The sequence below is a fragment of the Centropristis striata genome, chromosome 11 (assembly GCF_030273125.1).
Source record: "Centropristis striata isolate RG_2023a ecotype Rhode Island chromosome 11, C.striata_1.0, whole genome shotgun sequence".
Classification (NCBI taxonomy): Eukaryota; Metazoa; Chordata; class Actinopteri; order Perciformes; family Serranidae; genus Centropristis; species Centropristis striata.
In genome coordinates, this window is record NC_081527.1 from 22,164,179 (window position 1) to 22,178,684 (window position 14,506).

Below are 14,506 nucleotides of genomic sequence, written 5' to 3' on the forward strand. Positions count from 1 at the left end.
TGAAACTACAGAGCAGCCAGAGCCAGAACATGCTGCAGAAAAATGTTGCAGAAGCAGAATTGAGCATTTTAGTCCCAAAATAGAGATGGGCTAGTCTGGCTATGTAAACATCAGTCGTCTTCTTGCTCGATGCTTCCTCGAATTTCTGTCACTCTACATACGTCATCTGGTTTAATTGATTGATGAACTCGCTAAGAGCTACGTACAGACCCTTTAGACCATTCGCAGCGCCCAATAAACGGCTCTGGATGATCGTAAACCACGTCTCCAAAACAGAAAAATGGTCTCCAGACTATATCTCATTTGTGATATAGTCTGGCGTTAGCCACAGCATCGGGAGCAATTTGGGGTTCAGTATCTTGCTCAAGGATACTTCGACATGGTCGGGACCGATCTGTAGGTGGCGCTCTACCAATTGAGCCACCGCTGCCCATCTACATCTATTTATATAACGCTACCTGATCGCCTCCTATTTTCTGGTGAATCTTCTTTTTTTCTAAAATCATCAACTTTTTCCTCATTGAACCTGTGATTGTGCATTTGTCCGTCAAAAGTGAACGGAGAGTAAATGAGGTCAGACAGACGCTGAGTAACGATCGAGCATCAGAACATCCAAACAACATAAAAACTATTTTTATCTGAACTATTTAACCCAGAGTCTTAAAAAAGCTGCCTGATAAGATTCTCACTGAGATGCTGAAGGCTCTGGACACTGTTGGGGTGTTATGGTTGACACGCCTCTTCAGTGTTGCGTGGAGGTCTGGGACAGTGCCAGTGGAGTGGCAGACTGGGGTGGTGGTTCCCATTTATAAAAAGGGGACTGGAGAGTGTGTTCTAATTACCGTGGAATCACACTTCTCAGCCTTCCCGGGAAAGTCTACTCCAGGGTGCTGGAGAGGAGGCCCCGACCGAACCTTCAGGAGGAACAATGTGGCTTCCGTCCTGGCCGTGGAACAGTGAACCAGGGGCCTCATGTATCAAAGAGTGCGTAGCTTTCATACTGGAAGATGGCGTACTCCCAAAACTAGAAAAGTACGTACGCAAATTCACCTCCACATGTATCAAACTGTGCTTACGCCAGGTTCAGCGCACCTTTCCTTGATACAACCCAATCAGTGGGGAACTGAGCGCACATGCACCAGCCACCAGCCACCAGCCACGCCCCGGCTCCTCCCACAAATGAATATGTAGATGACATGCAAATGACTATAAATCACCACCATGCCCGCTGATTATCAACAAAACAATGGCAAATCAACTTACTGCCACTGCACGCGAGGTGGACATGGTGATCTCCGGGTGGAGGAAGGAAAAATTAGCTTTTTGTTGCATCAGCTCTGGGATGAGCAACAAGATGTCACTGTGGCTGTTAACGCAGCCAGAGAGACCTGCACCATGGCAGAAGGGTCCCTCCACACACGTTCCTTCTAACTCAGCAAAAAAACAGCATTTTCCCTCCATTTTCCGAGAGCTACAAACTATAAAAAATAATGCCAGTTGTGTGTAGTTTGGGTTTAGACATGAAACACGTTTTAAATAGAGCATAAAAGACAGTTTGCGGTGTCACCGCACATTCTCATGGCACCTCGAAAGGTTGCGGAGCGGTCCGCACATTCTCACGGCAAGTTCACTTTTCATACATGTGGCGTGTGCTGGAAAAACAGCGTATGCAATGTTTTTGTGCATATGCAGCGTTGACACATGAGGCCTCAGCTCTTTATCCTCGCAAGATTTCTGGGGGGGTCATGGGAGTCTGCTCATCCAGTCTACATGTGTTTTGTAGACTTGGAGAAGGCTTACAACCGTGTCCCTCGGGGAGTCTTGTGGGGGGGTACTGCGGGAATATGGGGTACTGGGCTCGTTACTACGAGCTATCCAGTCCCGATATAACCAAAGTGAGAGCTGTGTCCGCATACTCGGCACAACGTCAATCACGTTCCCGGTGGGTGTTGGCCTCCGCCAGGGTTGCCCCTTGGCTCTGATTCTGTTTGTGGTCTTCATGGACAGGATCTCAAGGTGCAGCCGGGGGGAGGAAGGGATTCGGTTTGGTCACCTTAGAATTGCATCTCTGCTTTTTGCGGATGATGTGGTTCTTTTGGCTTCATCAGACAGTGACCTCCACCACTCATTGGGGCACTTTGCAGCTGAGTGCGATGGCTGGTTGGGATGAAAGTCAGCACCTCCAAAGTCAGCACCTCCAAGTCTGAGACCATGGTTCTCTGCCGGAAAATGGTGCCCCCTCTGGGTGGAGAGAGGTACTGCCTCAAGTTAAGGAGTTCAAGTATCTCAGGTGTTCATCAGTGAGGGTAGAACGGAGCGTCAGATGGACAGGCAGTTTGGTGCTGCGTCAGCAGTGATGCGGGCGTTGTACCGGACCGTTGTGGTGAAGAAGGAGCTGAGCCTGGCACGTCCAACTGGCAGGAGGCCCCGGGGTAGATCCAGAACACGGTGGATATATATCTGTATATTCTACAATGTCATTAAGCAGACGCTTTTATCCAAAGCGACATACAAATGAGAGTAATACAACACAAGCAAGGATGAAGACAAGGAACATAGCAAGAGTAAGTGCCATGGGTTAAGTTCGAGTCCATTAGGACGCAAGTGCTATATAGCTCACAAGATCGGCCAGTGTGATACTTGTCGTAGTCATCAGTGTAGATCAAGAGTGAAGGTGTTCAGTAAAGAGTTGGTCTTCAGTCTCTTAAAGATTGAGAAGGACTCAGCAGAACGGATGGAGTTTGGAAGTTGGTTCCACCACCTATAGGGGCACTACAGAGGAGAAGAATCTGGTTTGAGACGCAGAGGCCTTCAGCGGAGGAGGAGCCAGACATCTTTCACTTGAGGAGCGTAGTGGACGGGAGGGTTTGTGAATCTGAACAAAGGAGTTCAGATAAGAAGGAGCTGTGCCCGTTGCTATTTTGTAGGCAAGAGACAAGGCTTTGAATTTGATGCGGGCCGTGACAAGGAGTCAAGGAGTGCGCTCAGTTCCCCACTGATTGATGTTCTGTCATCCATGTGGAGATGTCCACAAGACAAGGAGAGATGCGGGCCGAGACTGTGAGGTCGTTTGGTGTGAAGTAAAAGAACAGCTGGGTATCATCGGCATAACAATGGTATGAGAAGCCATGATTGCGGATGATTGTGCCAAGTGAGGTGGTGTAAATAGGGGCCTAGCATTGATCCTTGAGGCGCCCCAGTGGAAAGGTTTTGTAGTTTGGACACTTCTCCCTTCCAAGATACTTTAAAGGACCTCCCTGATAGGTAGGATGTGAACCATCGGAGGGTAGACCTGAAGCAAGCGCTAAGTCATTTCCTTTCCTATATAATAATATATCTGTAGAATAACTCAATATAATAATATAACTAGAACTATAAAAATATAACTCATTTTAATTGAATTTGCCTTATTTATTTATTTTAAGATTAAGGGTTTTTTTAATATTATTTATTAAAATTGTTGATGGTCTTCAATGTTAAATTACAGTGAATGAATTCTACATTTTTTTTAAATGGATTAAATAAAAAATACACATCATACTGCTGAATGTTAATTTAAAGCAACTTTGTTTTCTTACAGTAAAACTTTAAATTAAATAATACTGAAAAAATGTATGGTTAACATTTGTAATAATAAAAAAAAAGAAGTAATTTACTTTTTTTATTGTTATTTGCACTTAATGTAGAAAAACAAGAAAACCATGTAAAGAATAAAACAGTACATTTCTGGAAACTGAGAAGTTAAATGTGACAGTTTAGTGCTGAGACTCTTTAGGTTCAGGTTCAGGAGGTTTTTGTACGGCGCTCAGGCTGATTCTGTCACTGTGGTACGTAGACACAGTGAAAAACCGTCGTACAAAAACTGTTGAATTGTTTCTCTATGGAGCCAGTTTGAGGTTTCCCCTGTCAGCTCACTGTGGTGGCTTTCATCTTATCTGATCGGCTCTGAGACAGAAACACAGAAACAGACTCCACGTGACCTGACGGGACACAAACAGCTCATTCAGTTATTAAAGGAACTCTGGAGCTTTTTTTTATTTTTTTTATCAACCACATTATTTCCGCAGCAGTAAAATAAAGTTGAACCCTCTGAACTTTATAAGAATCACCAAAAATCCAGTTTATCACAGAAATAAACTGTAAAGCTCTTTTTTTTATAGATTTCTTCTGGTTTAAATTGTTAATATTTTTATATTTCTTATGGTTTATGTTGCTTCGATCTGACTTTGTTCCAGTTCAAACTGGATAGAATAAAGAATTAAGACAATGAAGAATAAAGAGAACAGCCAGAGAGTGGAGGGAGAAGAGTTTATTTAAAGGCGGACCGACCAGTCCTCCACAGAGACAGAAACCGGTACCAGCTCAGGTCTGAACCTCCAAACACCCGACAGACTGGAATGTCCAGAAAAAAACCTGGACCTCTCCCCTCGCCTCTGGCCAAATCCATCCTCACATTCATTAATATTTTCTCTTTTATTATTTTTCAAATACATTTTGTAAATGCAACATGAAAAGCACAATCACACGGAAAATAGACACGTCTCTGAAGTCTGCTTCCATAAAACAGCTTTTTATCTTTTAACCCCTCGGAACCCAACGGTGAGCGTTTCAGGTAGAAAAGGAAAGAAAACAACAAAAACAGCTTTCTGCTGGTTTCTACCGGACAGGTCACTTACAGCACTCGTCCTGATTGGTCAGCTGTTTCTCTGCCTTCTGATTGGCTCTGAAACAACCAGACCGATGGCTGCAGAAACAAAACCAGACGGACTGAAGCACCACAGAGAACTGCAGGAACTCAGAACCGTTTCTCTCTCATAGGAAAACTAAATTATTAAAGATTTATAGTTTTAAGAGACGAAACAAACATCTTTATGACAGGATGTTTCCCTGTTTTTATTTTCTTTCATCTATGAAACAGACGTAAAAATAGTTTTGTTTGAATCATTTTTCTCAGTACAGGAGAAAGTTTTGTCCTTTTTCAAAATCAATTTTTAGAAGTTACTGTTGAGTTTTTTTCCTTCTGAAAAAAAGATGAAAAGCCAAAAGAAGCATTCATGTTTGTCTTCTGGGTCAATTATCATTTAAAATATATTTCAAACCAAAATAAAGTTCTGTCCCTTCTGTCCTGAGCGCAGGGAGGAAAAAAATATACTGCCAAAAGAAAAATTGTGAAAAAAATGATCGTCACAATAAATAATCTTCCAAAACTTCTTTCATGTTTTTAAATGAAAAATGGTCACTGAAAAACCATCCTGATTTATACGTGCCAACAAACAAAAAACACATTTTAACCTGTTTTCACAGTTGAAAAAAATAAAAATTAAATAAAAAATCCCATTTTTCAAAATAAAAGTAACTTTTTTTAATCAGGATATTTTTTTCTGTTTCACAGATGAAACAAAAGAAAGAGTGAACTTTTTATTTTATTATTTTCAGAAGATGAAAGTGATCAGATTTGTCCCTCTGGGCTTCTGTACATCTGTTGATGCTTTTCTGATGTAACAACACACAACTGGATTCAAAAGTAATTACTTGATATTTTATAGAAAATAGTTGATTCATCGATTGAGGGTTGTTGTTTTTTTACAGCAAATATCAACTAAACAAAGAAATGTGGATCAAGCTGAAGCTGAGCGCTGAACTCTGCTTCTTTCGCTGCATTATTTATGTTATTATTATTATGCATCAAACACAAAAAGAGAAAAATTAGATGACAGATCAACACTGCAATTAAAAAATGTAAAAGTAAAATTAATTTGTGATTAAAATTGTAATAATGTGAATCAAAAAATAATCCTTAAATTTGCTTTTTAATCCAAAAGTTTTAACAGTAAATAAAAGGTTCTGATTTACATTCACACAGTTTTAAACAGACATATCTTGACATTAAACATTTTTTAATTGCAGAGTCAAAGGTGTTTTTAGATCGCATAATAAAGACACAACCGTAACGCCGTCATCTCCACACTTTTGATCCAAAAATCAGGACCGTGATCCGTCATGGGTTAAATAATAAATCGCTCCACTGCAGGACTCACATTCATGATTCTACATGAAGGGAAACGTGACGTCACAAAGGGAGCTCTGAGCTCCAGAGTCTGGTTCCTGTGGTTCTCTGGAGCTGTCGGGACCTTCGGGGTAACTGTCAGGACCTTCAGGTCAACAGGTGAAAGAAAAGCTGCAGAGCTTCCAGACGCTATGACTCTTAAAAATCAGCTGTACAGGTCGAGCTGCAGTAGTGGTTACCATAGAAACACAGTGGAAACATTCAGGCCAAGCAACTGTCTGTCTGTCCATCTGTCTGTCTGTCCGTCCGTACGTTTGCACATCCGTCTGTCTGTCTGTCTGCACGTCTGTCTGCACGTCTGCACGTCTGTCTCTCTGTACATTTGCACGCCGTCTGTCTGTCTGTCTGTCTGTCTGTCTGTCTGTCTGTACATTTGCACGCCGTCTGTCTGGACGTCTGTCTGTCTGTCTGTACGTCTGCACGTACATCTATATGTCTGCCTGTCTGTCTGCACGTCTGCCTGTCTGTCTGCACATCTGCCTGTCTGTCTGCACATCTGCCTGTCTCTCTGTCTCTCTGCCCCTCTGTCTGACCCCTGCAGCAGCTGCAGTAACGGAACAGGTGAAACAGTTAAACCAGGTAAAGTGGTGAGAAGGCAGAGCAGGAACATAAAGAAACAGTGAATGCAGGTTAAGTAAGCGAGCAGGGTTACATCTTTTGCTTTTTTTTTTTCTTTGTTAAGTAAAGAAATAACAGGAAGAGGAAAGAGAACCCCAAAAATATTCAAGCAGGAGGCTAATAGACATACCTGTACCACCCCAGAGGGCGAGAAGCTAAAACTGCTACGAACAAATCACAAAATACAGTTTGTTTGTGTTAATATCTGCAATCTCTTGAAGCTAACGGTAATACTATCCCTAAGATTTGACGGGTGTTTGTGTCTTTAGCCCGCTTCCCTTGTTCCTCTGTCCGTCCATCCGTCCCGTCACGCGTCCCGCCGGCCCGGCGCCCGGGCTCTCCGTCAGTCCAGGTGACACCCGGCTTCACAAAGCAGCGTCCCGCCCCGATCCTCACAACGCGGCGAAGAGACAAGGCCCGCTTAAAGTCCAACTATGGCAATATATATTTATTTATATATTTATATAGCTGTAACCCAAACCTTCCCTTTCGTCATACACCCCGAGCTGCAGAGAGCTGCTCCTCCTCCTCCTCCTCCTCCTCCTCAGTAATAAAATGTTGATGTCTATGTTGACCCCTGGTGCTACACCTGACCTCCTCCCTGAACCCGACCAACACGGCGTCCTCGATCTCCCGCGCAGCGCACCCGCTTCAGTCTGCGGCGGCGGAGACACTAAAAACCGGCGCTCCGACCGGCCCGAGCAGACGTCCACGAGGTCGCTTCATTTTATTTTTTTTATTATTATTATTATTTTGTCTCAAAGGAAGAGGAAGTTCTTCCCGGCGGGAGAGGAGTTGTGGAGGCGTGGCGTCTGTCCAAAACCAGGGGGGGGCGGTGTTGGCGGCGAGGGGGGGTTATGTTCCTCAATGTTCAGGTTTCTGCGGGTTGAAGGAAACCCAACAGTGGCGTGGTGCGTGGCACCGCGGTAGAAGAGATTCCCGCGCCCTCCGGTCCAGGAGGGGCGTCACCGCTCCTCGGCAGACGAGGGGGTGGGGGTGGGGTGTCGCCTCCCCAGCTTCCACCTTTTCTCGCCGGTTTAATTTTCCGTTTTAGTTGGAGCTCGTCTTCGTCAAACTTCTGTTTTTTTCTCCTCCCGTTCTTCTCCTGGTGGTGGTTTTTGTTGACTTCCGGACACAAAGCGCCGCCTCGGCCTACCGTTCAGTGGGGTGGGTTCATGGCGCCGTGACCTCGCTGCTGCTTCTGTTGCTGCAGGAGGAGCTGCTCCAGCGCCGACGGGCCCGGCTGCATCATGGAGCTGGACCAGATAGACTGCAGGGGAACAGAGAGTTAGCATCTGGACTACAGAACAGAATAAGTTACAGCGTTCTGTTGGGGAAACGGCCCACCTTGAGTCTGTCCAGCAGCACGGTGGAGGACGACTCCTCCATCGGAGACTCCTGGTTGGTCCAGGAGCTGCCCGTCGGCCCCGCCTGGTGCCAGCTTGAGTCTGACGCTGCTGAGGAGGCCGCGGCTGGCAGGTAGTCCAGTCCGAACCCGCTCACTGCTCCTGAACCAGAACAAAACCATCCACAGGTCAACATCTGGACCCTCTGGTCTTTCTGAACCCTGTCTCTCTGGACTCTAGACCCTCTGAGCCCTGTCTCTCTGGACTCTAGACCCTCTGAGCCCTGTCTCTCTGGACTCTAGACCCTCTGAGCCCTGTCTCTCTGGACTCTAGACCCTCTGAACCCTGTCTCTGTGTCTCTCTGGACCCAGCCCAATCCTCACCGGTCTTGTCGGTCTTGTCGGCCTTCCAGCGGTCCACCACGCGGCGGTCGCGGCTGTCCGGAGTCCCGATGGGCCCGAAGTTGGAGAAGGGCATGGCTCCGTGGTTGTGCGTGGGCGGGGAGGACGGCAGGCTGCTGGGGTTGGAGGAGTGAGGGGATTGGCTGGCTGGGGTTGAGTGATCTGCCAATCAGAGAACAGCTTCACATCAGAACAAGGATCAAACATAAACACCTCACAGCTTCAACTGCACGGCCGAGACGTACCAGAGCTGGCGGGGAGGGAGGGGGACCAGGGATTCACTTCAAACAGGGAATAGAGGGCCCCCCCCTCGTGCATCATGGGAGCGTCGGGCTTGGAGCTGGGCGGCAGGTTCCTGTAGGCCTGACTAAAGATGCTGTTCTGGTTGTACTCCTGAACACAAAGATACTGATGGATTAGCTGGGAGATAACCACCGTCTGAGTCGCAGTAAACAGTCACAGCTCAAAGATGTAAAACAAATCATTCTGGTTCGGCAGCTGGAGGTCGAACGGTCATTTTTTACTCTAAGTTCAAACACATTCAACATTCACAAATTTGTTTGAATGAACTTGATCTTCTTTGAAATCACAGTCCTCTTTTATATTTTAAATTTTAAATATTTAGAATTTGAACAGTTTGATCAGATAAAATCATTAATATTCCTGTCTGGTTATTGAATCAAATTCAAATAACGTCTATCAAGTATCATGTATAAACACGAACACTGTACTGTTCGTAATCATATTTTATTTTCCTTTTTTTCTACAACAACCAAAATGAGCTTGTAGCTGACTTTAGTACAGCTAAGAAGCTGTGCAATGTCCCTGTCAACTAAACAAATAAATAAATCAAGATATTTATCAATTTAGTGATATAAAATGCCAGACAGATTTCCATCCTTATTGCCCACCTGCACACAAAAGTCCTGCATATTTTCACACATTCACATTTATTTATCAAGAACCAATGTAAGTTGGCGCAATCTCATTGTTTCTAATTTAGTTTTTTAAACACACCAAAAAAAATCTCTGCAGTTTACCTGATTCAGGTTTTTAAATCAACACCATGTTTACTGAGTAAACATCAACAGCGACATCTGGTGGTTGAACAACGTCACAACAAACTTCACATTTCTCTGCAAACTGTTCATTTACAACTTAAATCAGCCTGACAGCAGAAACTATGGATATAAGGTTCCCTTTGTGGTTTCTGCACGTTTTCAACTTAACTCTAACAAGTCAAAGTGTGAACAATGATTTAGCTCCTTTAAATCAGGACTAAAAACACTATTGTTTACTGCAGTGTACTCTTAACTTTAACACTTATCTGCTCTACTCTACTGCCCTTACTTTTTAACTACACAATGTTTGACTTGTGCTTTTTATTATTTTATCTCTCTTTTTTTATCCTGCTATAACTTATTTTATCCTATTTATATTTTTATTTCTATTTCCCTGTTTTAATTGACTGTTTTTACTGTTTTCAATTATGTCTTGCTGTTTTAATGTGTATGTAAAGCACTTTGAATTACCTTGTATTGAATTGTGCTATACAAATAAACTTGCCTTGCCTTGCCTCAGAATGGATCAAAAACTCTCCAACAACACATTAAAGTGTAAAAATTGAAAAAATATTCTTTCCAACAGACCAAGAGTTTACATAGAGAAACCAAACCAAGAGACTTCACAGTCACTTTGTTAGTTTGGTTGTCTGGTTAATGAAGCGAGTCTAACAGCCTCTGAGAAGTGCAATCAGCTTGAGTCTGACCTGCATGGGGAAGCCAGACATGGGCAGCAGAGACGACGACTGGCTGACAACCTCGGGCCCGCTCTCCATCCTGGTCTGGTTCGGCAGCTGCAGAGACCAGGGACAGACCGGATGAGGACACACAGACAGACAGACACTGTAGAGCTAAGTCTAATATATTTTAATATATCAAGTGCCTCCTGTCAGTCTCAGACAAAAACAGAAAAATCTATTTTTTTTCATATCAAAATTCAAACTTCACAGGTGAAGAAAATATTAAGAGGAGTCATATTGAACTTTCAGACTCTGTGAAGTGTTAAGTGTTAATTATCTTTTGTTTGGTACATTCAGTCAGCTGATTGTGACTCATAACAGGATGTGGAACAGTGAGGAGATGGAGAAGTGTGGCTTCAGGTCTGTGGGGGACTAGATGCATGGGGAGACTAGATGCTGGGGGGTGGGACTAGATGCTGGGGGGTGACTAGATGCTGGGGGGTGACTAGATGCTGGGGGGAGACTAGATGCTGGGGGGTGACTAGATGCTGGGGGGAGACTAGATGCTGGGGGGTGACTAGATGCTGGGGGGAGACTAGATGCTGGGGGGAGACTAGATGCTGGGGGGAGACTAGATGCTGGGGGGAGACTAGAAGCTGGGGGGAGACTAGATGCTGGGGGGAGACTAGAAGCTGGGGGGAGACTAGATGCTGGGGGGAGACTAGAAGCTGGGGGGAGACTAGAAGCTGGGGGGAGACTAGATGCTGGGGGGAGACTAGAAGCTGGGGGGAGACTAGATGCTGGGGGGAGACTAGATGCTGGGGGGAGACTAGATGCTGGGGGGAGCCTAGAAGCTGGGGGGAGACTAGATGCTGGGGGGAGACTAGAAGCTTGGGGAGACTAGATGGTGGGGGGGGGGAGACTAGATGCTGGGGGGGACTAGATGTTGTTGGAGGCAGAAGACAGGGCTACATACAAAGATGTTTGGTCCAGGAGCCGTGCTAAGGGGGCCGGCCAGGGCCTGGAAGAAATCAGGAGGCTTAGAAAAGACAAGCTCCTCCTCCTCCTCAAAATCTGCTAGAGTTTTTAACAGGTCAGGAGGTAGAAGAGGCGAGCTCTTGTTGTCCTAGTGAGAGATGAAGCCAGAAGAAGAGGAAGAAGAGGAGAGGGGGGTAGAAAAAAGAGAAGAAAGAAAGAAAAGAAGCAAGCCGTAAGACTGAGATGGAAAGAGGCTCAGAGAAATCAGCAGGCTGATCACAGATCAGTTCAACATCACAGTCTGACAGGAACAGGAACATCATGAGACTGAACTGAATCAGCAACATTTCCATACTAAACATACTTTTTAAAATTGGTCTTTTGTCAAATTATTTTTTTGAGACACTAAATTTTTAGGTCTTCATTAAATGTAAGCCATAATCATTTTAATTAGAAGAAATTAAATAAATGAAGACATGGAATGTTTCATTCTGTGTGTAATGGATCTATATAATGTGTTATTTCAACTTTTTGAATTGAAATCTACCTTTAAAAAACTCCTGAAGACCCATCTCTTCAGAGAGCATCTTCTCTCCTAGACCACATGATAATTCTACTCCTCAAAGAATTGTCACTAGCACTTATTGATGCACTAATAGCTCTTATTGCACTATACCTTGATTGTTTGCTTTTACTCTTCCTGTAAGTCGCTTTGGATAAAAGCATCTGCTAAATGACTAAATGTAAATGAATTACTGACATGAATAAACTTTCTATGATATTCTAATTTATTGAGATGCACCTGTAATAACTGTTTGAATAAAGCAGGAAAAAGAAGAAGCTGCAGTAAAGAGACCCGAGGAGAAAAAGTGAAGTAGAAAGCAGCAGTGACGGAAGCAGCAGGACTGGACCCCCTCCCCTCTCTGTCCCCTGATGGCTGCTCACCTCAAACGGGGGGCCCCGGGGCCCCGCGGAGCCGTCCTGCTCGGAGCAGATCCCGCCCGGAGGAGGCCTCTTCATCCGGTCGGCCATCACGGCCAGCCCGTCCCCCATCCTGTAGGTGGGCTCCCAGTAGAAGTCCTGCATCTTGTTGACGTTGGGGTACTTGAGCTTCTTGTCCATGTTGGCGAGCGGCGGCTGGGCCGGCGGCTGCAGCTGGTGCTCGTACAGCTTCAGAGGGTCCTGAGGCGCCAGGTAGAAGGCCTGCTGCTGCTGCTGCTGCTGAGGCTGCTGAGGCTGCTTCAGGGGCATCTGCAGGCTCGGGATCTTCTGCAGCGCCGCCTGGGTCCACATCTGAGCCGGCTGGTCCTGGACCTGCATGTACTGCTCACACAGACACACACAGAGACACACACAGAGACACACACAGAGACACACACAGAGCCACACACGGCTCATCAGGGTCCGTACACATATTCAAGTCAAAAACACTTTTCAAGCACTTGTGGGTTTAACCTTGCTACTTGTTTCTGGTCAAGTAAATGTTTTGATTTTGCTTTTCTGTTTGCTCCCCACCGACATTAAGACCTCAGACAGCCTACACATCTTCCACCACAGGCTGAAGACCGATCTCTTCCAACAATACCCTGGTTAAGTCATGTACTTACTTAATTCCTGTGGTCTAAGGCTAGTACCATCAGGTTGAATGCACTTATGGTAAGTCGCTTTGGACAAACACGTCAGCCAAATGACATGTAATGAAAAGTAAAATTAGTCCCCATAGCAAGTCATACTGCCAGCGTGTGTGTTTTAGCAGCATTTCATGTTACAGTTGAGGATCAGAGGACAGAGCTCTGCTGGTGTCACAACAACTAAACATGACTATAGGATCATTTCTTCATGAAAAACAAGTGTTCGTTTGCGTGGATGAAAGACCAGATTATGTTGAGAGTCGAGTATATTCAGATTGCAGCATATTCCTGACCTGAAGAGTTCAAATGAAGGATTCTGTATCTGAGGCTGTCCACTGACCTGCTGCAGCCCCGGGTGGTGAGGGGGACTCTTCCCCATCCCCACCTGCTGGACCGGTTTGGTGGGAGACTGCTGCTGCTGGTTCATGGCCTGCACCTGCAGCTGCTGGCCCTGGGAGGGGCCCTGGCTCATGGGCCCTGGGCCCTGGCCGGCGGAGCCAGGACCCTGCCCCGGCCCCGGCCCAGAGGGTCTCTGCTGACTGTAGGGAATGTGGGACTGCTTCCCAGCCTGGCTGCCAGCCTGGCTGTGCACGCCCGGCTGCAGGAAAGGGCTGGGCACCGACACTCCAGGGGAGAAGGTGAAGCCCGGGTTCACCTGGAGCCCCGGGAACGCCACGGGGGGTGGGATCACGTAGGCCGAGGGAGTGAACCCTGCAGGGAGACCAGTCAGTCAGATACTGAAGGTATAAAGACCATGTTACTGTTTACTGGTGTGTGTGTGTGTGTGTGTGTGTGTGTGTGTGTGTGTGTGTGTGTGTGTGTGTGTGTGTGTGTGTGTGTGTGTGTGTGTGTACCTGGCCTGCTGGGTAGGGGGGGGAAGGCTCCAGGATGGTGGATGGGGATGAACTGGGAGGTGGTCTGAGTCTGAGTAGCAGGACTCTTCTTGGCCTCAGATACCGGAGTCTTCCTGAGCTCCGTCTGAGCCTTCACCTGCAGAGACCAGACCAGACCAGAGGGACAGTTAAACCAAGAGGGACAGAGACAGACCAACAGGGACAGAGACAGGGAACGTGTCGGTGTCCCCTCCTCCTCCTCCTCCTCCTCCTCCTCCTCCTCCTCCTCAGTGCTTGTTGTCTGTCCTCACCTGTTTCCCAGCGTCGGCCGTCTTGTCGTGAGCGGTTTTCTTCAGCTCGCTCTTCCTCTTCCCGTCCCTCTTCAGCTCTCCCTTCCCAACGGCCGCGTTGCCCTTGGCGAGGAAGTCTCGGCGCTCCTTGCCGCTGTCCTTCAGATGGTGGTTCCTGGCGGGCTCACGGCTCTGCTCCCTCGGCTTGATGTTCTCCTTGAAGGTGACAACGGGCCGCTCGCTGCCATCGGGCCACGAGCTCTGCGTCTTTCCCGCCGACAGCACCGACTTCAGGCCGGAGCCTCCGCCGTCGTGGGGTGTCTGCTCGGCGTTGGACGACTCCTGCAGCACCGGAGCCTCCTTCTCCTGAGGCTCCTCAATGGCCTGCTCTGGAATGTCGGTGAGGAAGACGAGGAGGCCGTCTTCACTTACTCTGCACTGGATCAGCCTGCAGGAGGAGACAGACCAGGTCCAGACAGCGCAGGGTTAATTACCCATTAATGACCGAGACTCTGTGCTGTGCTAACGTCACATGTCAAGCTACTGAAAGTGTACAGGTGCATCTCAAAAAAATGTAATAACATGAAAAAGTGCAATATTT

The 14,506-nt window shown here is 46.4% G+C and overlaps 1 protein-coding gene across 2 annotated transcripts in view; it reads right to left on the reverse strand.

The window, feature by feature from the left end:
• Positions 1-4,294: 4,294 nt before the first annotated feature.
• smg7 (SMG7 nonsense mediated mRNA decay factor) overlaps positions 4,295-14,506 on the reverse strand; it is a 28,758-nt gene continuing 18,546 nt past the window's right edge. Inside the window, exons 14-23 of one of the 2 annotated variants that reach the window (XM_059344244.1) lie at positions 13,927-14,353; positions 13,637-13,772; positions 13,123-13,493; positions 12,097-12,474; positions 11,150-11,299; positions 10,201-10,287; positions 8,678-8,825; positions 8,415-8,594; positions 8,033-8,193; positions 4,295-7,955 (exon numbers count right to left, since the gene is read on the reverse strand). In XM_059344244.1, the coding sequence (XP_059200227.1) occupies positions 7,845-7,955; positions 8,033-8,193; positions 8,415-8,594; positions 8,678-8,825; positions 10,201-10,287; positions 11,150-11,299; positions 12,097-12,474; positions 13,123-13,493; positions 13,637-13,772; positions 13,927-14,353 (2,149 nt within the window). In that variant the 3' untranslated portion in view covers positions 4,295-7,844. The remainder of the gene's footprint in view (positions 7,956-8,032; positions 8,194-8,414; positions 8,595-8,677; positions 8,826-10,200; positions 10,288-11,149; positions 11,300-12,096; positions 12,475-13,122; positions 13,494-13,636; positions 13,773-13,926; positions 14,354-14,506) is intronic. The other variant, XM_059344242.1, reaches the window with a different exon arrangement.